Source organism: Gracilinanus agilis, chromosome 2 (genome assembly GCF_016433145.1).
Source record: "Gracilinanus agilis isolate LMUSP501 chromosome 2, AgileGrace, whole genome shotgun sequence".
Classification (NCBI taxonomy): Eukaryota; Metazoa; Chordata; class Mammalia; order Didelphimorphia; family Didelphidae; genus Gracilinanus; species Gracilinanus agilis.
The window spans coordinates 615,212,967-615,234,740 of NC_058131.1; the positions used below are offsets into that span (position 1 = coordinate 615,212,967).

A 21,774-nucleotide genomic window follows, 5' to 3' on the forward strand; every position below is an offset into this window, starting at 1 on the left:
TGGGGTGCCTCGGGGCCAAGAAAACACTCTACACTGGACCTCCCATTTGGGTTGCTGCAACAACAACAAAACCACGCCCCCTGCTACTAGCCCAACCACACTTCTCCCTTCTACCTGCCCCGCCCCTCCCACGCGGCAGACCAATGGCGTCTCTCTCCTAGTTTGCTCCATTTCCCGCCACACCGGAAGGCGGTGGGAGGTGGCTGCAACTTTCACTTCAGAGCGCCTGCGCACAGGGAGCCCATCTCCTTCTCTGTCTCGATCCCTGGGAGGAGGCTGAGCAGGATGTTGTAAGTGGGGCTGCTTTGCTCTTCCCCGTCCCGGATCCGAGCTCCTCTGAAGCGCCGCCTCTCGCTCCTCTATCTTGCCCAGGTGTGGACCTCGGACCCTGCTCCGGACGCTAGAGGGATCCCCGCTCCCGAGCCATGGCCTGAGTCTTGCCCAGATATGAAAGCTGGAGTCGCCTTCCCTCGGGATTGGGCTCTCCCTAGGGCTTTGGGCCCCTTACCTCGGGAGTGGGGCTTTCGATTCTCCTGGGCCGCCGGGGGCCGAACATGGCTCCAGGCATGGGGGTCCAGAGGGGCAGAAAGCCTGAGGGGAGACGGGGTGATGGGGAGACGCGCCCCCCAAAAGCTCGGGATACAGGCGCCCGCGGAAAACTCTGTCCTTGGCGGGCACTTGTACTAATAGCCCTGCTAATGAGTAATTCCGGCTAGGAACCGAAGCTTCTGAGGATCCAGGGCCGGGACAGCTGGTGTGGTTTGTAGTCTAATGTGTTTTCAGCTTCCTCTTATGCGTTTGTTTTGTTTCTAGAGTACACACTCCATCCCCAAGATGGAAATTCCATCAGATAAAACTCCAGCCTTGCCTGCTACCCCCAAGGCCGGTGACACTGTAGCAGTTTCTCAGAGTCTTAGTTCAGGGAAACAGGTATGAACATCTTCATCAGATTTACCCAGGACCTCGGGTTTTCAGGATTGGTGGTACCTAGAGGTTTCCAAGATCCCAGAAGGAGTCAGCCTTAATCCTGGCATTCAAAGCCCCCAGTCTGCCTTTCCAGTCCTAAACCATTCTCCCTGCAAGATCATGGTCAGATCAGTGAATAGCAGCTACTTCAACCCACTGGTTATTTACCGAATAGGAAACGGGTTCATTGGAGGTGACACAGTGACTTGCCCAAGATTGCACTTTTTTTTTCATCTCTGCCTCAATTTCTTCCACATAAAAGTGGATAATAACATCTACCTCCCAGAGTTGAGGTGAGGATCAAATGAGATAATATTTGTAAAGTGCTTGGCACAGTACTTGTTACAGGGGTGCTCTATAAATGCTTTTCTCTCCCTGCCTGGGAGCAGAATACAGGCCAGATGTTTGCCTTCTGTCAAGTACTTTCAGTTCAGTAGAAAGCATCTGTTCTGTGCATCATAATAAGGACTGACCTTTGTATGTGTACATGTGCATTCAGCCAGTCAGCAAACATTTATTAAGCACCTGTTAGATTTTAGGCATTGGGCCAAATCCTGGGGATACAAAAAGAGATTAAAAACAGCCCTTGCCCTCAAGATCACAATCTAATGGGAGAGACAACTAATGTGTATTTGCAAGCTTTATTAAATAGGAAATAATTAACCTAGGGACACAATGCAAATATAGGCACTGTGTGCATATGTATAGATATGGTGTTTTAAGATTATATATGTGTATATAAATTTAAGGTTATATATGTAGCATTTTAAGACTATAGATGTAGACTTTTTAAAAGATTTGCAAAGTGCTTTACCTCTACTGGAGTAGAATATATACATCTTGAGGGCATGGACTTTTAAAATTATTTAGATGCTTACTAAATGGTCTTTTAATTGTATTCTTTTATTCCATAAAACAACACTATATTTCTATAAGTGTTATCTCCACTTAAAAATTGATTTACTTTGGTTACACAGCTATTAAGTGTTAGAAGCTATATTTGAACTGGAGATTATTCTTATTTAATGCTTAGCACTCCACTATAGTAAAGCACAATGCTTCTTCAGTAAATGTTTGACTGGATCACCAAAAGTTTCTGTTATATAGCATAATATTTAAAGTAAATTGTAGGATTTAAAAGTAAAAAAAGACTCTAGAAATTTTATTTTACAGAAGGAAAAACTTGGACTCCAAGAAATTAAAGTATTTGCCTAAGTTGGTGATGGCAAACCTATGACACACGTGTGAGCACTGATGTGTAGCCATTTTCGATGACATGTGGCTGCATACAGAGAAGGATGGAGCTGCATGCCGAGGATGAAACATTTGCTGTAGTGTAGTGTAGACGCTCTGTGCACTATAGATGACAATTCTATCTATATTAATTTACTTATTTTGGTTTATTAAATACAGTTACATATCACAATTGCACATTTTTGTTATTTAAACTATAAATATTGCAAAATTATGTGTTTTTTCTCAAAGTGACACACCACCTGAGTTATGCTTGGTTTTTTGGCGAATTTTGACACATCAAGCTCAAAAGGTTGCCCATCACTGGCCTAAGTCATAGACAATAAATAATAGAATTTAAACCTAGTGCTTTTCTTATACCATGATGCCTTTCTTAAAATACTTCCTCACACTTGACTAAAAATTATCAGTTATTATTTTTTGGAAGCTAGATAACTACTTTTGTCAATATTCACAGAGATATTTCTATGCTGAACTACTAGGGTTATGTGTTTGACTAGAATCCTATTCAGAATTTGTGGCTTTTTTCCTTTTCAAATGAAAAAATTTGACTTTTTAAGTGCTTTTTTGAATCAGTTTTGTGAATCAATAAAATTTCACCTTTAAAGTGAGTTAAAATGTGAGAAGAGCTCATTTTGAAGTTTCAGCAGGATAGAATCTACATCTCACTCTGTAACCCTCTACTGGGAAACAACGTGACCTCCCATTACATAGATTTTAAGTCTCCCTCCTCTAAAATAAGGGAGAATAGCTGTAGTATACCAGCTTGTAGAGAGACAATGCATCTGACATCTAGTGGTATTTGCCACATAAGTGGAATATTATTTCAGTGACTACTTTTATTTACATTTTCGAAAGTTTTAATGTTAGTTTTGGTTCCTTCTTTAGCTGATGAGTGCAACACTTAGAGAACGGCTAAAGAAAACGAGAAGTTCATTTAATTCCTGTTATGCCCTGGCAAAACGGCTTAAAGTAGATACTGAAGAAAATAACTCCACCACTTCAAAGACAGCAACATCTTCCTCCGATGGAAGCTGCTCTGGCTCTTCAGAAAACTGTAAAAACATGGAAAAAGCAGCTGAAGAAAGTCTGTATTTGAAAGACCCCTTAAAGGATGTTGATGTTTATAGAAGCGAGTCTCTTGAAATAAGTAGTTTACCAGATAATCTCCCAGTAGTTTCAGAAGATCGTAACACTGGCAAGAAAGAATTGCTTGAAGAAAAGATGGAATTGTTGAAGCAAGTTCAAGAGAAGGAAGAACTTCTTCGAAGACTAAAATTGACCAAAATGTATAGGTCAAAGGTGAGAATGTTGAGATTGGTTGCAAAGACACTGAGACATGGCCTCTTCCATTCCTGTCTCTCACTAGGTGACCTCTTCTCCCATCTCCCCTATATCCAAATAGTTGTCAGCTTCTGTTGTTTCAATCTTCCTCACATCCCTTGAATAAGGCCCTTTTTCCTAAGGCTTCTGCCACCTTCTCAACTTATTCATGGACTGCTGAAATGGCTCCTTGTTTGGTTTCTTTGCCTTTTCTTTTCCCATTCCAACCCCTCATCTGGAAAATGGGTCTTCATAAGATGCAGGCCCTTTCATATCACTATTTCCCTCTATTTCCCCATTCAGTTTGCTCCCCATTGCCTGTGGGACCAAATACAAAATTCCCTGTTAAAGCTTTTCATCCTCTAAGCCTCTCCCCAACTTCTAGTCATCTTCTTCCTTACTTCCAGTGGCCTTAGCCTCCTTGCTTTTCCTTGAACAACATTCTATTTCTCAGACTCCAGGCATTTTTGCTGACTCTCCCCATGCCTGAAATATTCTTCCACCTCATTTCTATTCCTTTCTTCCTTTGCTTCTGTCAGGTCTCAGCTAAAGACTCAGCTTCTGCAAGAAGCCTTTCCTCCTAGTCCTTAATCTTTGTGCCTTTCTTCTGAGACTAATCCAATTTTTTTTTTTTTTGGTAAACTCATATTTGTAAATAGTTGTTTGCATATTTTCTTCCCGTTTGGATTGTGAGCTGCTATGGAGGGAAGAATTGTGTTTTGCCTTTGTGTTCTTAGGACTTAGCCCAGTGCCTGGTTCTTGGCGGACATTTAATAAATGCTAGTTGACTTCATTGATAATCTTTCTAGAGGAGGATGTAATCCTGGAAGTATGGTCCTTGCCTAGAGCAGGTGGCTTCCTAAAGTTCCTTTATTCTTTTCAACTAAACTCATTATGAAGTTTACATCACTTCTCCAAACCCCCTATACCTGAACTATTACAGTAAAGTACATACCTTGTTTTTAAGGTCAACACCTTGAATTCATTTGTTCAAAATATTACCTTTTTGGGGGCAGCCAGGTGGTTCAGTGGATTTAGAGCCAGGCCCAGACATGGGAGATCCTGGGTTCAAATTGTGAAGATAGGATTAACTCTCCCCTTGTTTATTTTTAGCTAATTAAATCAAGAATTTAAAGTACCCCTACTTTACATTAAATAAGAGAGTTCACAGAGTTACTTACTAGAGTAAGCTCACCTCCAAAGGCCACTGCTTCTCTCCCCCCTCTTCCCCCCAGCAGTGCTAGGCAAATTGAAAGACTGCCCTTGATTTCTGTGAAGAAGGGGGAATGACAGGAAGTGATGTGGAAAAGGGAGCATAAAAAGAAGAGACCAGCATGGTCAAGATTCCTTCCTTCCTTGCATCTGGAGATTCATTCCTTCCTGGCATTTGGAGTGAGTGGTTGGGATCCTGCCTTAACTTGGAGGAGACCTTTTCCTTGGATCCTATGTCAGCTTGCTGGGTGAGTGGCTGAGATTCCTACCTTGGCTTTGGAGGAGGCTGTGATGGTGGAACTCTGGCTGAGGATTACCAGGAAATCCACGTGGAGATTGGACTTGGGGAGACCTGGACACCGTAGCACTTAGGGTGGTAGGCTAGACAATTCTCCACTTACAATTTTCCACTTTCACTCTTTCCACCTCTTTGTAAATAAAGCTGTTAAAAGTCATTTTGACTTAAGCTATAATACTTTTAAATCAGTGACCACAAATAATACTTTAGAATTCTCACAGTTAGCATAAAACCTTAAATTTAAACTCTTACAAAATCCAGCATCAGGCATTCATTATAAGTGTGACCCTGGGCAAGTCACTTAATGCTAATTGCTTAGTCCTTACTGCTCTTCTCCCTTGGAACCAATACACAATATTGATTCTTATGATGGAAGTTAAGGGTTTAAGAAAAAAATTGTTACCTTTTGCTTTTTTTTAGATGAATTTTCTTGTGCATCTGTATTTTTTTCTAAATCTTTCATTCTCTTTTTCAGCTTTTACCATGATTTGGAGAGATTCTCCATTGTACACGGACATATCTAGTCTAGAGTTTGGCTTATTTCTTTGGGATCTCTCATCCAAATAAATATCCCAGTTTCATCTTTTTAAAGATTTTATTTCTTTTTTTTGAGAACTTCTTACTAATTTGATTATCTTTTGGGGATATGTAGAATTCAGCTTTTTCAAACATTCATTTTCTTTTCATTATGTTGTGGCTTTTTCTGAAATGCTTCTTCAGTTTGCCGCCTTATTTCATAGTAGAGTTTTGTGGCCAGAAGACACCAAAATTCATGAAGTCCACCTCTTTCCTTTTACAGATGAGAAATTTGAAGCCCACAGAGGGTAAGTGACTTTGCTAGTCACACAGCTAGTGAGTGTGAGGCCCTCTGGTCATCCTGACTCCAGATTTAGTGTACTTTCTGTTGTACCTCTTTACTGCCACTTTATAGATTTACTATTGGTTTTTCTGTGTGGAGATGCACTTGTACTAGACCTTTTCTTTTTCTGTTATTCTCAGAACTTCTATCAGGCTTTCTTCTTTTCTCTTTCCCCTTCCGGAGTTACTTTCTGCATGTTTTCTCCTGCCTGGATCCCTGGGACTAGGCAGTCTTAGCCTCCATGACTTGGAACTGGGTTTGGCTAGAAATATCTCCAGGACATAATTAGCAGTATGTTTTATGGACCTTTTCCCCCATGGACATGGAATGTTATTTACTGCTATGTTTTTCCTTCTCCTTTCAATCCTGAATTGCATTTCCTTTGTATAGCTGGGCAAAATCATTGTTTTCCTTCTGTTATAGTAGACGTGAGAGTCAGGCTAAGACTTTCATGAAGAATAGGCTTTACCCACCATAGGTGATCTTTGAAATATTCTTGTCACATTGTTTTCAGAGTGTTCTCAGGAAAACTTGGAGTGGGTAGGGTGAGTGGGAATTTTTAATTAGTTTAGCCCTTCGTAGTTGTTTCAGAATGCTTTACCTTATAGAGATTTTAATTGTGGTCCAAAAATGGAAACCCTGGTCTCAAGCCACCTTCTTCATTGGCTAATTGGTACAATGGATGAAGCATCAGGCATGGAGTCAGGAAGATCTAAGTTCAAATGTGACCTCAGACACTTACTGACTCTGTGACCCTGGGCAAGTCCTTAACTTCTATTTGCCTCAGTTTCCTACTTTGTAAAATAGGTAAAATAGTAGTACTTAGCTCCCAGAATTGTTGTGAGGATTAAATGAGATAATCATGAAGCACAGCACAGTGCCTGTTACATAACTAACTATATAAATGTTAGTTACATTATCATTATTCCTGAGCCCCTGCCTTCAGTAGGCAGCAAACCCAGGCTTTTCCCCCCAAAGTCTTTAGTTTCTTAGTCAGGACTTTCACAATCTTTACTACTGTTTTAGGGTTCCTTTGGTCACTATCATTTGTTCTCTTCTTGAATTGCCAGTCTTAGGAAGTTCTTTATTATGTCTTGGGTCAACAATCCAGAAATACAGCAAACAGACCTCTATTGGTAATATCAAGGGGAAAAGGAACTGCCTCAGCAGGAAAGCACTAAACACTAGCATACATTTCTTTTTCTTGGATTCTCCTGGGTGATAAACAGGTACATATTGCCCGAAAAGCCTCATATTAATACTTAAGCCCAAATGTTCAGTAGTCATTTCATTTTCTTTCATCCAGATAAAGGTTAGGTTTCTTCAGGTCCCTCATCTTCAAGCTATTGTCTTAAATTTCTTATTCTTTCATTTGATTCCAATTACTTAACAGTCATTAAACATTTATTAAGCACCTATCAGTCAGTCCATAAACATTTATGAAATCAGTAAACGTTTATTTTGTGCCAGGCACTATGCCCTGGGGATGCAAAAAAAAAGGCAAAAGACAATTTCTGCTCACAAAGAGCTTACAGGCCAACGGAGGAAAACAGTCTACAAAAGGAAGCAGAGAAGAGAAACAGGGTAGGGGAAGGAGTACAGATTAGTGCAGTGGGAATCATCCTAAATCCACAGGTATTGTGCTAGAACTCTCATAGATAATCATCTTTTTTCCTTTGATACTTTCTCACTTGCTGATTTCATCATCTCCCATAGGTTCAATTAAATTCTTTATGCAGATTAACTCCTAGATCTAGGGTCCTTTCTATATCACTGGCACCACTACAACTACTGCTACTACTACCATTACTGTCACTACTGTGACCATGACATCGACGCCAATCCGTAGACTCCTCAAACTCAGTAAATCCCAAACGACTTTTTCTTATTTTCCCAACATCCACATTTTTCTTCAAGGTATACTTATTCCTTCAGTCATTTAGTATCACAACTTCAGACTCATTATACTTCGTTTTCCCAATCCTTATATCCAATCCAGTTCCCTGTCTATAACAATTCCTTCTTTCCTCAGATGACTCCTATTCTACTTCATATCCTTATAGACTCTGTGTTATTTGGAATTTGGGGGGTTCCGTTTAGAGGTATTTGGGGCTCATTTGAGCTTTTAAATGACAAACTTCCTGTGGACACTTTAAGACTACATTTTCCATGGTTCAATGGGTTTCCGGTTTTGGATGTGATGCTGTCAACCAACGTGAACCAACATAGAGCGTTCCTTAAATGGGGAGATCAGGCTTGCCTGGCTCTCTTTCATGTGAAGCAGCCAGGTGGAGGGAATAAAAATGGTGGGTGGTTTGAAACAGCTTTTATCAGGCGCGTGGTCTTATATATTTTTTTAATTCAACAATGGCCTTAATTAAAATATTACTTTTCCTCTTGATATCAGCCTTTATCATTTTTAATTATAACAACTCTTAGTTTCTTAGTTTTGTCCCTTTCCAGTTCTATTCCTTCCACACAGCTACCAAAACAACCTTCATGATCACAGGTCTGACCATTGTCATTTTCCTGTTGAGAACGGATTTTTGCCTCTAGTATAGACCTGAATGCATCAATCCATCTCATGCCTCTGGTTTATTAATATTTTCTGTTTCTTACATCACCATTACTTTCCCAAATATCCCTCTACCTCTTCCCAGAGAGTCATTCCATATAACAAGTAGTATTTTTTAGAAGGGGAAAAAAAGTTAGCACAAGTGATTGATACATTGAAAAAGCCCCCAAATGTACGTAATATGTAACTCCTGTAGACTGCCCACTCCCAGGACGGTGTAGGTGGGAAGTATCTTCTCATCTCTTCCTTCAGGTCCTGCTTTGTACCTTTTCACAAACAACATACTCCCCTCAATTTCCTGTTTTACCTCCAATGCCAAACTTATGTGCTACCTCCTGAAGGGGAAATGAGGAGCTCACATTCCTTCTTAAGTTAGCATCTATCCACCTACATTCTCCTAAAGGGCTGAATGATGTAAACAGACATGCAGGGACTATTTTTCATTTTGTCTTTGTATCCCTCCCTAGTATTTAATGAAGTCTTATTGTACTGGATGGTTTGAATTTTTCTTTCATTTTTTATTTTGAAACCGTATCATGATTAAAAATTGAAGAAGAGAATTGAAAGACGTTTCTTGAGCCTCCTCTCCCAGACTACTTTGTATATCTTTGTTCTTATTAACTTTGTACTTATGTTTTTTACATTTTTTTTAAAACTCTCACCTTCTGCCTAGGAATCATGATTCCAAGGCAGGTGAATGGTAAGGGCTAGGAAGTGTCTGAGGCTAGATTTGAACCTAGGACCTCCCGTCTCTAGGCCTGGCTCTCAATCCACTGAGCTGCCCAGCTTTATTTTATTTTATTTTTTTATTTATTCTTAAATGTATTTGTTGTATCCCCCATTAGAATGTAAGCTCCTTTTGAGCAGAAATATTTTCATACTTGTATCCCCAGCACAGCGCTGGCACATAGTAAACCCTTCCTAAATAAATATTTGGTTGAATAACTTATAACTTCTGAGTTTAAAAGTAGACCTAAAGGAACCAATTACTTTAATATTGTCTGATTTTAAAAATTGTGTAATTAGACATAACGTACTTTCATAATTTTCTTTTCTACTTTAGAATGACCTTTCACAGTTACAGTCATTAATAAAGAAGTGGAGAAATAGTAGCCAGCTGCTGCTTTTTGAGCTGCAATCAACATTATCTATGGAGAACAAGAAACTAAGCCTTACTCAATTGATAGACATTTATGGACTAGAAGACCAGTTACTACATTACAACAGAATTGACGAAGAATTTATAGATTTTTAATTCAGATTATTTTCAAAAATATGCCTTTGAGAGGGAAGGATAGCTGAGTTCAAGGATATCTCTGAATGTTAACAAAAAGATACTAGACAAAGCATAAAAATTATTATAGTTTAAATTGATTGGAATGATACATTGTGATGAAATAAAATGTAGACCATGTTAGTTCTGTGATAAGAATCTGAATCAAAGAAAAAAATAAAAATAAAAATGTTTCTAAGGCAATTTTGATTATTTCTGTCAATTCATGTTTAAAATTTTTTAATATTACAAAAATGTTTAAAACCAGACTATTTCCAAATCCCTCCTAATTCCCTTCCAAATCCAGTATGTTCCCAGAGTCTGTCTCTTGAAACTCTATTTTAGGGGCAGCTATGTAGCACACTGGATAGAGTGCCAGACCTGCATTTAGCAGGGTGCAGGTTCGTATCTGGCCTCAGATACTTCTTTGCTATGTGGGCAAGTCACTTAACCTTAATTGAAGGTAAGGGTTTGAGGAAAAAAAACAACCCAACTACTTTAAACTCTTATTTCCAAGCTATATATAACTATGTTATGATTGGCAATTTATATTTCTAAAGCACATCTATAAATAGGTCACATGCCTCTAAAACTTATCTACTGGCTTCCTGCTTCCAAGTCTGGCTTTTTATCCACAATACATGGTTATGTGCAGTTTCACTGAAAGCTTTGCTCTAATCCTTCGCTGTGGCATAGAGATAGGTCTTGGACCATCTTGCAGTCTAGACAAGCCCCTAGCAGGTTAGAAAGATCTTAAATCTCACCCATAATTAGCTAAGGACCAAAAAGGCTCACCACCACCTTGATTGAAGAGTGATGCATTTTTTGACAACTTTGGAGACAATTATAGTTGATTATCAATCAAAGGAGTATCCACAATGACTAGAAATAGATCTTTGAAATATGGTCAATTTTTATGCAATGGCTTTCATGTGTGTTTTCTAAGCTCCCTTAATGGAAGCATCAAAACTTGTATATAATAACTGATTTCAAAAGAAGAAAGCAATAGATTATAAGAATGCATTTTATTCTAACAGCCAAACTTGTGAAGCCTATGTTACAATGAATCGAGGCTCTAGTTGTAATCGGCTGTTGCTAAAATGGACCTAATGCCATTAAAAATGGATCTGTCTACCTCGTTTTTATTGGTTAGGATAAGGTCTAATGTGTTTAATCTTTTGTTTTGAAACATTTACTGGTGAAAAACCAAGATAACGGTTGAGTAGTCAGAAACCCAGCTGAGTTCTCATATTTCCCCTCAAAAAAACCCACTTCAAATCAAAGTCTAGAGGGGAAAGTATGGGCATTCAACAAAATTGAAGATTTCCAAGTTTTTGCACAAAAGAGACCAGGACTAAATGGAAAGTTTGATACCCAACCACAAAAATCAAGAGAAACATGAAAAGGTAAATAAGAAACAGAGGGAAAAGAAAGAAAACTTATAATTTTTTTAAATTTGACTCTTTAAGGGCTTAAATAAGGTCTAATTATCTGTATTACTATGTGGAAAATTGCTATGTATAATTCTCTGTAGTGAATTCTATTCACTATTATAGCAATCAGAAGAATAATTCATAGGGAGAGGATAGGATACTAAATGGTCTAAGATGACATGGGTGGGAAAGAGGGGGGGAATAGAAGGGGACACCAAGAAAAATCTGAGTAAATAATAAAAATAGGATATTCTATTACACACAAAGAGGGCATGGGAAGGGGAGGGGATAAATACTATTATAAGAAGGAGAGGAAGAGAGCTTTAAGAAGAAGGTGTTCTTCCTAGTGGCAAAAAATTGGAAAATAAGGGGATGCCCTTCATTTGGGGAATGGATGAACAAACTGTGGTATCTGTTGGTGATGGAATACTATTGTGCTCAAAGGAATAATGAACTGGAGGAATTCCATGTGAACTGGAACCACCTCCAGGAATTGATGCAGAGTGAAAGGAGCAGAACCAGGAGAACATTATACACAGAGACAGATACACTGTGGCACAATCTAATGTAATGAACTTCTCTACTAGCAGCAATGCAATGAACCAGGACAATTCTGAGGGACTTATGAGAAAGAACACTATCCACATCCAGAGAAAGAACTGTGGAAGTAGAAACACAGAAGAAAAACAATTGCTTGATCATATGGGTCAATGGGGACATGATTGGGGATGTAGACTCTAAGTGATCAATAATATGGAAATAGGTCTTGATCAATGACATATGTAAAACCCAGTGGAATTACTTTTTGGCTATGGGTGGGCATGGTTAGGGGGAGGAGGGAAGGGAAAGAACATGAATCATATAACCATGGAAAAATGTTCTAAATCAATTAATTAAATAAAAATTTCAAAATGCTAAAAAAAAAAAAAATCAAAGTCTAGAGCAGGTCTGTTGATGTGAGATCATGTTCCTGCCTAGGACTACTTAGGAGGTGTGCAGGAAAGGTCTGTGATACCAGGGTGGAAACTAGCCCAGAGGATACTCAGGGAAAACACTAGCAGCTGCCCTTGGAGGTGGTGCTTCAGGAGTTTTCAGCCCAGAGATGGTAAGAGGGTCCAGATAACACGTGGGAGATACAGGGGAGCCTTTCCTGACCCTGGTGTAGGGCCTGACACTGACAATTGCCCGTACATGGTTCTAGGTTGCAGTTCCAGGTGGAGAGAAGTGCTTATTTATGGTCAGTCACAGATGAGCAGGGGCTCTGGGTTATAATTCTAGGTCCAAGGAGAGCACTACAAGGAAGCAGGGTCCTTCCTAAGTAAAGAAGGGAGGGCACAACAGGAGAGTAGAGACTCCGTCTCTCCCTGGCTCACGTCACCTAGCAATGAGATCTCCCAAGTTAAAAAGTGTGGACATTTTAAATACTTTCTTAGCATAACATCCTTAAAAGACTTAATCTTACCCTTAAACAAAGATACACAGATAGTATTTAATACTTTTATTCATTAAGAACAAAATTTACATTTTTACAATCCTTTGGGAAGAGCTAAACAATTTCTATTAAGGGCAGGTTTTAAGGGGGGAAAGAAGCTACTTCGTTCTCTCATTGAAGAAAAGAAATTCAAATGGCTGAGAACAGATTTCTTCATGATATCTGATTTCTTCCTCACAAATCTTGCTGGTATTTCTACATTTGAATAAGTGCAGGAAATGTTTTCATTCTTAATCTTTCAACCTCTGCCTGCAAAATTGAAATTTGTTCATACTGCTCTTTTGAAATATCTACTAGCTTTTGTTGTTGTAATAAAGCCTCGTAACGTTCCTTGGCAATTGTTTCCCAGGTTAGCTTAGTTCCTGTTTCAAAAAACACAAAAAAGTAGGATTACTGTTCAAAATATTGAAGAAATATCATTTGTTGTTCCTGGATTAATAGTATTTTAAAACATATCAGAAACTTCATGAATTGCTATAACAATATGTAAACGTTTAGCTTTTAAATCTGCTAGCCAGCTTAACTGTAGAAAGGTCATTATAGCCCATTGTTAGCAAAAATTGGCTTACCAATTTTATGACAGATGTATTTTCTTTCAGTGATACACACCAGCTCTTCGTGTAAATTGCAGCTTAGAATATAATTTGCTGTATCTTTTTGGCTCACGGTTTTTTTCAGTTTCTTGAATAGTTGTGTATAGGTTTCCACATCTCTTTTGTGCTTCTAGAAATTTTATCATAACACCCCCCCCAAAGAAAAAATGTGTGAAATCGGTATTGGAATTTATGTGATAATACTCTTTAAATTAAAAACGTCCATATTCTGATATATGTGTGAATTATCATTGATACAATGTCAGTGCAATTCTCTGTATAACCCTGAAACCTGAAGCAATAAGACTAAAAACATTGGACATCATCTCAGCCCAAAATGACTTTGTTGTTTTAATCTTAGTTTGATCTGACCTTTAACAAATATTGAACATTTGCTTTGTGCAGGATCCGTAGAAAAGATTACAAACATTTTATTAGTTACACGTTTTTCAAACACTAAGGCCATCCAGTTGGCTCTGAAGATAAGAACTGTAGGATTGATGGGTATAAAAGGTCACTTACTCAGGGACACTTTTCATGCAGTGCTGAGAGCTACTGAGATGCTTATCACCAAGTACTAGGTTTCCCAGATTGGCAATGGATTCTGTTTGCAGAAATGAAATTTCCTGCTCTCTCTAATCCTCCTCTTTGCCTAATGTGATCTCTCATCTCTCCTCCCTTTCATCCCTCACCATTCTCTCAGTTAATCAACTTTACTCTGGTTTCTTTCTCATTTTTTACTACAAAAATAAGCAGTTAATAAGTCCCCTCTCCCTCTGCTCCCTTGAATTGATTTCCCATCTTACCATGACTAGAATGCCCTCCCACTTCTGCATCACAGAATCCCTCTTCACGCCATAACTGAAGCATATTCTTCTATATTGAAATCTTTCTGGATTCCCCACAACTGTGCCTCCCTAATCCTCTATTTAACTACTTATTATTTATTTGTATTCACTAAATGTATTCTGTCTATATTTATATACATACTTGTCTCCCACAATTTAATGTAAGTTCCTTATGTGTTTGTTTCATTCTTTGTATTTGCTCAGCACATGAAGGTGCCTGATTAGTACTTGATGGATATTTTTTCATTGACTCACTCTACTCCCTCATGTCACACCTCAAAATCCCTCTAATTCTTCTCCTTTGATCTACACTCCAATGAAAACTTGACAAAGGTCAGCCCCTCTAACCTGGGCCCCTCATTCCAACCCTTGCCGTTTCTTCCTGTTTCTTACCCCATGGATCATTTCCATTCCTCTCTAATCTTTTTTTGCTTATTGGCTCTTTCCTTGATGCCTGTAATCATTGTCCTCCATGAAGTTTTACTTGCCACAAAATTTCCCTTGTGATTATTTATCTATAGATAATATACATGTATCTCCCTCCCCCAGAGTACATGTTCCTTGAAAGCAGAGATGGTTTCATTTTTGTCTTTATATCTCCAGCAACTAAAGACATTTTTTCATTTTAGGTGCATCATAAATGTTGAAGTGAATTTAGATTCCTAATAATTAAAATCTCCAATTTTGCTTTGAAAACTATTACAAGTATTAATTTTAGGACATTTTAGAATTTATATTTATTTGGGAAGACTGAATCTTACTTTATCTAACCCAGCAATAGTCTGCTCCATTAGCGAAGTCTGCATGCCAATCATGAAATCATAATCATGTTCTTTTAGGTACTAGGAAGAAAAAAGGTCATTGTTACTATAGATATAAAAGTTCAAATTCTTTGTTATTTTAGCTACTTTAATAATCAGATAACATGCCATTCTTCTCTGTATTCAAACATATTGTTCATTTGCCATAATTTATTACCACCAGCTCTAGATACTAAGATTATATTTAATAGAGAAGGGACTTATATTTAACCATATCTACTCTAATTGGTAGCCCCAAAGTCTTGGTACTCATCTTCCACCTTACTGTACTTCAAGATGTCTTCATGGTTGCTAGAAACTCATCATCTTGCAAGACCACTTCATCTCTGAAACTCAGACCTCCTTAGTGCCTCCTGCCCTTGAGGCCCCTCCCATCCTGACTGGACAGGGCAGAGGATGGACACTGGACAGCTTCCAAGTCCTCCATTTAAGGATAGGGCAGAGTGGCCATCTCATCCTTCTCCATACTGCTCCACTCCTCTGGATTTCATCCTGCCCTCAAGCCATGTTTTTGCCCATTAGACTGTAAGATTTTTGAGAGCAGAGACTATTGTGAAAATGAGATTGACTCTCCACTTGCCTACTTTTAAATTTAATCAATCAAAAGCGAAGACACCTCTACTTAACACTAAGTAGGGGAGGTTCACGAACCACTTACTAAAGTGAGATACACCTCCAGAAGCAACTGACTGCCCCTGGGTAGTAATAAACAAATTTAAAGACTGCAATTGGTTCCTGTAAAAGGAAGAAAGGGACAGGAAGTGACATAAAAAAGGAGTATAAAAGATGATGAACTTCCTGTCCAAGAGGTCTTTGTCCTGAATCTTTAGCTTAAAGGACCTGGGGCTGGAGACTTGGAACTGCTTCTGGTAAGACTGCTCTTGGATCTTCCCCTTTGGACTGAGACCACAGCTTGGAGCTACAACTTGGGTGAGTGAAAGAAAGTGGACCCTCCTTTCCTGGCTTCTGGAGAGATTGGCACAGGAGAGACCTCCCTCTTGGAGGAGGCCGCGTGGGCGGAACTCTTGTTTAATTCATCACTGGGCCCTCTGGCTGGGGTTAATGAGCCCTGCCGGAGTGAAGCCAGGCACCAGAGCAAATATTTAGTGTGTTAGGTTAGATATCTTCTTTACCCTCCTTTTACATTTCTCTGCTTTCACTCTCTCTCTCTTTGTAAATAAAGCTGCTAAAAAGTCATTTTGACTTGAGCTGTATTAATTTTTAAAATCGGTGACCACATTCTCTTATATTTAGTCCAACCATAAATTTAATCCTTACATTGGTCTTTGCCTATCTTTGTATTCAGAGCATATTACAATGCCTGGCACATTGGTGCTTAATAAATATTTGTTGAGTCTTACTCTCCTCTCACCCTACAAATATAATCAGTTGTCAAAACAAATTTGACTCCTCTTTATTCATGCAGTGTTACTTTAGTTTAGATTCTTATGGCCTCTTGGCTTAGCCAGTGGTTCCCAAACTTTTTTGGCCTACCACCCCCTTTCCAGGAAAAATATTACTTAGCACCCCTGGAAATTATTTTAAAAATTTTAATAGCAATTAATAGGAAAGATAAATGCACCTGTGGCCATCACCCCCCCCCCCAGGATCGCTGCAGCACCCACAAGGGGGTGGTGGCACCCACTTTAGGAATCACTGGCCTAGACTATTGCCATGGCCTCCTGATTAATCTCTTGATAGATTCAGTCTATCCTCCTTCATGTTGGTGACAAAAAGGGATTTTCTGAAGTACAGATCAGATCATGTCATTCCTCCACCCAGTAAACTCTAGAAAATCCCAGTTGTCTCTAAGATAAATTATAAACTCTTCTGTTTAGCTTTCAAAACCTTTCACAATCTTGCTCCAACTTTTTTGACTTCCTCTTCCCATATTCTGTGATCTAGCCAAGTTGGTCTTCTCTATTCTTTGCATATGATACTCCATTTCCTATCTCCATACCTTTGTAAAGGTTGTTCCCCATGCCTGGAATGCCTTCCCTCTTCATTTCCACATCATCAGAGGTTTTTTTTTTCATCTCAAATGTCATCTTATATAATATGAAGCCATTCTATGAATTATATTTAGAAGATCAATTTACCGCCTGATGAGCTTTTGAAAAAAATAGCTGCTGAATATCCCAAGCCTTTTGGTTTAGATCTTCCATTTCCATAACCATTTTTTTATGTTCCCAATCAATCTGAATTATTCCTTTATGGTATTTTTTATTTTCCATCATGCTGGCAATTTTCTTTTGACCTTGGATCTTGAGTGGAAAAATTATACATTTTGATATTTAGATTACATAATTCTGCTCATTAGAGAAATGATTATACTGTTATAAAAATGTAACTCTTTGGAGGGGGTTGATAAAGGCCTAACCATTATGACAACATATCAGCAATAACAAAAAAAAAAATCCCCAAAGATGATAAGTTAACATTTACCTAGTGATTTAAGGTTTGTAAAATGCCTTAAAAATATCTCATTTTATCCTCACATCCACCCCTGGGAGGTAGGTACTATTACCACCCCATTTTATAGATGAGGAACCAGAGCCAAATAAGAGAAATGATTTTCCCAGGGCCACACAGTTAGTTAAGTGTCTGAGGCTGGATTTGATCTCAGGTCTTCCTGACTCCAGGTCCAGCTTTCCAGTTCAAAACCGCTAAAGGACAAGCCAGATGAAAAGAGAAGCCCTTCCAGCCTCCAGGAGTTATGAACAAGAAGCAACCTTAAAAGTGCTTTCAAGAAAGTGTCTCCCACCCACATCAAAATTATATAAAATTCCTTGAAATATATAATAAGAGATAATTTGGTTCAATTAACCTTTGATTTTTAGTATCACCTGAGATATAAAACAAGACATATATGAAAACACTGTTTGCCACTTTTATGAAAGATGTCCAATGATGAGTTCAAATTGAAGAAAGATTGTCTGTAGATGCTGAGGTACACACAATCATTCTTCAATTTGGACCCTTCACTGGACCAAAATAATATAATTGGAAAGAACAAAAAAGGGAAACTGAAAGCCATTTGATTACAATGACTATTTGCCCCAGAGAAGAATTGAGAAAATGCACCTCCCTTATTTCTTTGCAGAAGTGGGCAAACATGATTGCAGTACATTGTATATACTGCATATTGCTGATCTATTGCTAAGTTTTGCTCAACTCTCTCTTTGTTTTTAAGTCTATCACAAAGGATGGCTTACAGGTGGGAAGGTGGAGTATACTCAGAAATAAAAGTGATATAAAAACAAATGGTAGCAATGAAATTTTTAAAAAAAGAAAATAGAAGGGGGAAGGTAACTAAACGAGGAAGAGCATTCTTATTTCATATAGCAATCACTGTTTTCTCTTCCTGAAAATTCATAATTACCCGAATTATATTATTCAGTTCCTCAATTATATTCCTGGAAACAAGAACACAATCAGTGAATTCTAACATAAAATGGAAATTTTCTGCTTCCACTTGCCCTTGTTTAAGGATGATTTGAATTGTCAAATCTGTCTGATGATTAGTTTTATCCCTCTGTAATCTAAAATGAAAAAGAATGAGTTGAAATTATTACTGTTTTTTACATGTAGTTTACTCAATATGTAAGAATAAAGAGTGCAAGTTTTTTTCTCTCCGAAGTTACCATGTAGTTCATTTATTAATGTAGTCTATATACCTAGGTCACATATGATCATGTTGTCTCCCTTATTAGGACGCAAGCTCCTTTAGGAGAAAGACTCTTGCTTCTAATCTTTGTGTTCAGTGCTCAGTACAGTTTCTGGCACAAACTAGAAGCATAATAAGTACTTGCTGATTGATTAAAGTCATGTTAAGCCACTCTACTTATAAAGTACTTGAACAATGTGACCATTTCCCCCAAATCAGTTTTTTTTTTTTTAGACCCTTAACTTCGGTGTATTGTCTCATAGGTGGAAGAGTGGTAAGGGTGGGCAATGGGGGTCAAGTGACTTGCCCAGGGTCACACAGCTGGGAAGTGGCTGAGGCCGGGTTTGAACCTAGGACCTCCTGTCTCTAGGCCTGACTCTCACTCCACTGAGCTACCCAGCTGCCCCTCCCCCAAATCAGTTTTCATGTGGTTTAAAGTATGATATGGTCACAAATGGGCTCATAAAATGTTTTTCTAATATTAAGAATACGTGAATGATCAAACTTAATCTGTTAAAATGGTTTAAATATGAAGAAGAAAACAAGAAACTACTATAAGGCATAAAATATAAGTTTTGCTTTGCCCTGCCTTTTAAAATATCTGACATGATATATAGTCATGATATATGACTAGAAATGATCAAATTGCTAAGTAATCTGATTGTTTTTCTTATAATGAAGCTTTAATGATTGATCATGAGATTCTTATAGTAATAAACTTGTATAGTAACTATAATTGTAGATTCATTAAATTTTATGAACATAGGGTTATCCTGGATCATTGCATTGCTTCTAGTAGAAAAGCCTATTACATTCGACTGTGACACAGTATATCAGTCTCTGTGTACAATGTTCTCCTGGTTCTGCTCCTTTTGCTTTGTATAAATTCCTGGAGGCTATAAATATTTTTGTATAAGCGTTTTCCCTTATTATCTCTTTGGGATACAAACCCAGCAGTGGTATGGCTGGGTGAAAGGGCAGACAGTCTTTTAAAACTCTTTGGGGATAGTTCCAAATTGCCCTCCAGAATGGTTGGACCAATTCACAATTCCACCAGCAGTGTATTAGTTTCCTAATTTTGCCATATCTGCTCCAACATTTATCACTTTCCTTGTTGCCCTATTGGCCAGTCTGCCAGGTGTAAGATGGTACCTCAGAGTTGTTTTTATTTGTATTTCTCTAATCAGGAGGGATTTAGAACACTTTTTCTTGTGCTTATTGATAGTTTTGATTTTATCATGTGAAAACTGCCTATTCATGCCCCTTGATAATTTGTAAATTGGGGAATGGTTTTTTTTGTTGTTGTTGTAAATTTGGGGAATTGATTTTTTGTAAATTTGACTTAGTTCCTTATATATTTGGAAATTAAACTTTGTCAGAGAGTTTTGTTATAAAAATGTTTTCCCAGTTTGTTGCTTTCCTTCTAATTTTGGTTGCATTGGTTTTACCTTTCTAATTTGATATAATCAAATCCTTCATTTTACATTTTGTAACGTTCTCTATGTCTTGCTTGTTCTTAAATTCCTTCCTTTCCCATAGATCTGACAGGTATACTTTTCTAGGTTCACCTAATTTATTTATGATTTCACTTTTTATATTTAATCCATTTACCCATTTTGCATGTATCTTGGTTAAACCTAATTTTTTCCATACTGTTTTCCAATTTTCCCACCACTTTTTGTCAAATAGTGAGTTCTTGTCCCAAAAGCTGAGGTCTTTGGGTTTATTGAACACTTGTTTGCTAGGGTAATTTACACCTAATCTATTCCACTGATCCACTCTTCTCTCTCTTAGCCAATACCATATTGTTTGATGCTTTATAGTACAGTTTAAGATCTGGTACTACTAGGCCCCCATCCTTTACATTTTTTTTCATTATTTCCCTTGATAGTCTTGATCTTTTGTTCTTCCAGATGAACTTTGTTATAATTTTTTCTAATTCTATGAAAAAGCTTTTTGGTAGTTTAATAGGTATGGCAATGAATAAGTAAATTAATTTGGGTAGGATTATCTATCCTCCCACTAACATTATTACTAATCTGACAAATACGAGTAGGATACAATACAATGAAACTTTGAAAGAGTTGCCTTAGAAACAGACTGACAGATGAGCATTTCCTTTCCTTTGACCCCCTCTTTAAAAAGTTTGCCCATCACTGGGCTAGAGTGATTTTAAATGGAGTTTCTCTTTCTAAATTCTTTTGCTGAATTTTGTTGAAAATATACAAAAATGCTGATGATTTGTGTGAGTTTATCTTGTACTTTGCAACTTTGCTAAAGTTGTTAATTATTTCACTAGCCTTTTAGTTGATTTTCTAGGATTCTTTAAGTATATCATCATATCATCTGCAAAGCGTGAGTTTCCAATATCTGCAACTCTTAAAAATTGTTATCATTATCATAGTAGTTAGAAGAAATATACATAGAGGATATAGTAGTAAATGTTTAGGATGATATGTAAAAAAAAACTAGGGATGAAAAAGAGGATTGTACTAAGAGAAATGGGAAGAGAAAAGTCAGAGGCACAGGGGATGGAAATACTATTAAAATGGAGGGGAGGATGAGAGTGGTCTTGGGAAATACTTCAACCTTGCTCTCATTGGAATGGGTCAGAGAGGGAAAAACAGCCACATTCATTAGGGTAGAGAATCCTATCTTACCCTATAGAGAAATAGAAGGGGAATAAGAGAGGGGGTGGTAGGGAGATGGGTAATATAAGGGAGGGAGAAGCTAGGGGCGGTAGTGATGAAAAGACCCTATAGAGATATAGGAGGGGAATAAGAAGGGAGGTGGTAGGAAGGGGATTAATATAAAGGGGGGTGATTAAAAGGGAAACACAGGGTGTGGCAGGAAAGAGTAAAAAACTATATAAATATGAGTCATCCTTATCCTTAGCCCACCATCCTCACAAGCTATCATTTTCTCTTCTTTTTACAACCAAATTCCTAGGGGGAAAACTGTCTACATTCATTTCCTCCACCTTCTCTCCTCTTACCCTTTACTATCTGGCTTTCAACTTCATCACTCAACTGAAACTCCTCTCTCCACATATTCTCTCTCTCTTTTTTTAAACATTAATATTTATTTTTTTGAAAAGTTAACATGGTTACATAATTCATGTTCTTACTTTCCCCTTCATGCCCCCCTCCCCCCCCACTTC

The 21,774-nt window shown here is 38.0% G+C and overlaps 2 protein-coding genes across 4 annotated transcripts in view; one reads left to right on the plus strand and one right to left on the minus strand.

Moving 5' to 3' along the window:
* The first annotated feature begins 237 nt into the window (after positions 1-237).
* SFR1 (SWI5 dependent homologous recombination repair protein 1) lies at positions 238-9,964 on the plus strand. Of its 3 annotated transcripts, none has more exons than XM_044662560.1 (4): positions 238-290; positions 814-930; positions 3,109-3,522; positions 9,551-9,964. In XM_044662560.1, exons 2-4 carry the CDS (start codon positions 835-837, stop codon positions 9,740-9,742), a joined length of 702 nt encoding a protein of 233 aa, XP_044518495.1. In that variant the 5' UTR covers positions 238-290; positions 814-834; the 3' UTR covers positions 9,743-9,964. The 3 variants fall into 3 exon arrangements, with proteins under 3 accessions (XP_044518495.1, XP_044518494.1, XP_044518496.1); XM_044662559.1 differs by having other exon boundaries at positions 246-372; XM_044662561.1 differs by lacking the exon at positions 814-930 and having other exon boundaries at positions 246-372.
* Positions 9,965-12,880: 2,916 nt separating this feature from the next.
* LOC123234247 (cilia- and flagella-associated protein 43-like) overlaps positions 12,881-21,774 on the minus strand; it is a 178,095-nt gene continuing 169,201 nt past the window's right edge. The window contains exons 34-38 of the mRNA XM_044660174.1: positions 18,330-18,489; positions 17,047-17,211; positions 14,888-14,968; positions 13,255-13,408; positions 12,881-13,047 (exon numbers count right to left, since the gene is read on the minus strand). Coding sequence (XP_044516109.1) covers positions 12,881-13,047; positions 13,255-13,408; positions 14,888-14,968; positions 17,047-17,211; positions 18,330-18,489 — 727 coding nt within the window. The remainder of the gene's footprint in view (positions 13,048-13,254; positions 13,409-14,887; positions 14,969-17,046; positions 17,212-18,329; positions 18,490-21,774) is intronic.

What these genes read in the sequence shown, in the direction of transcription:
- SFR1 (XM_044662560.1), top strand. Translation starts at nt 835, where the DNA reads ATGGAAATTCCATCAGATAAAACTCCAGCCTTGCCTGCTACCCCCAAG. An exon ending in GTCTTAGTTCAGGGAAACAG is followed by an intron (nt 931 to 3,108) that starts GTATGAACATCT and finishes TTCCTTCTTTAG; the next exon opens with CTGATGAGTGCAACACTTAG. An exon ending in CCAAAATGTATAGGTCAAAG is followed by an intron (nt 3,523 to 9,550) that starts GTGAGAATGTTG and finishes TTTCTACTTTAG; the next exon opens with AATGACCTTTCACAGTTACA.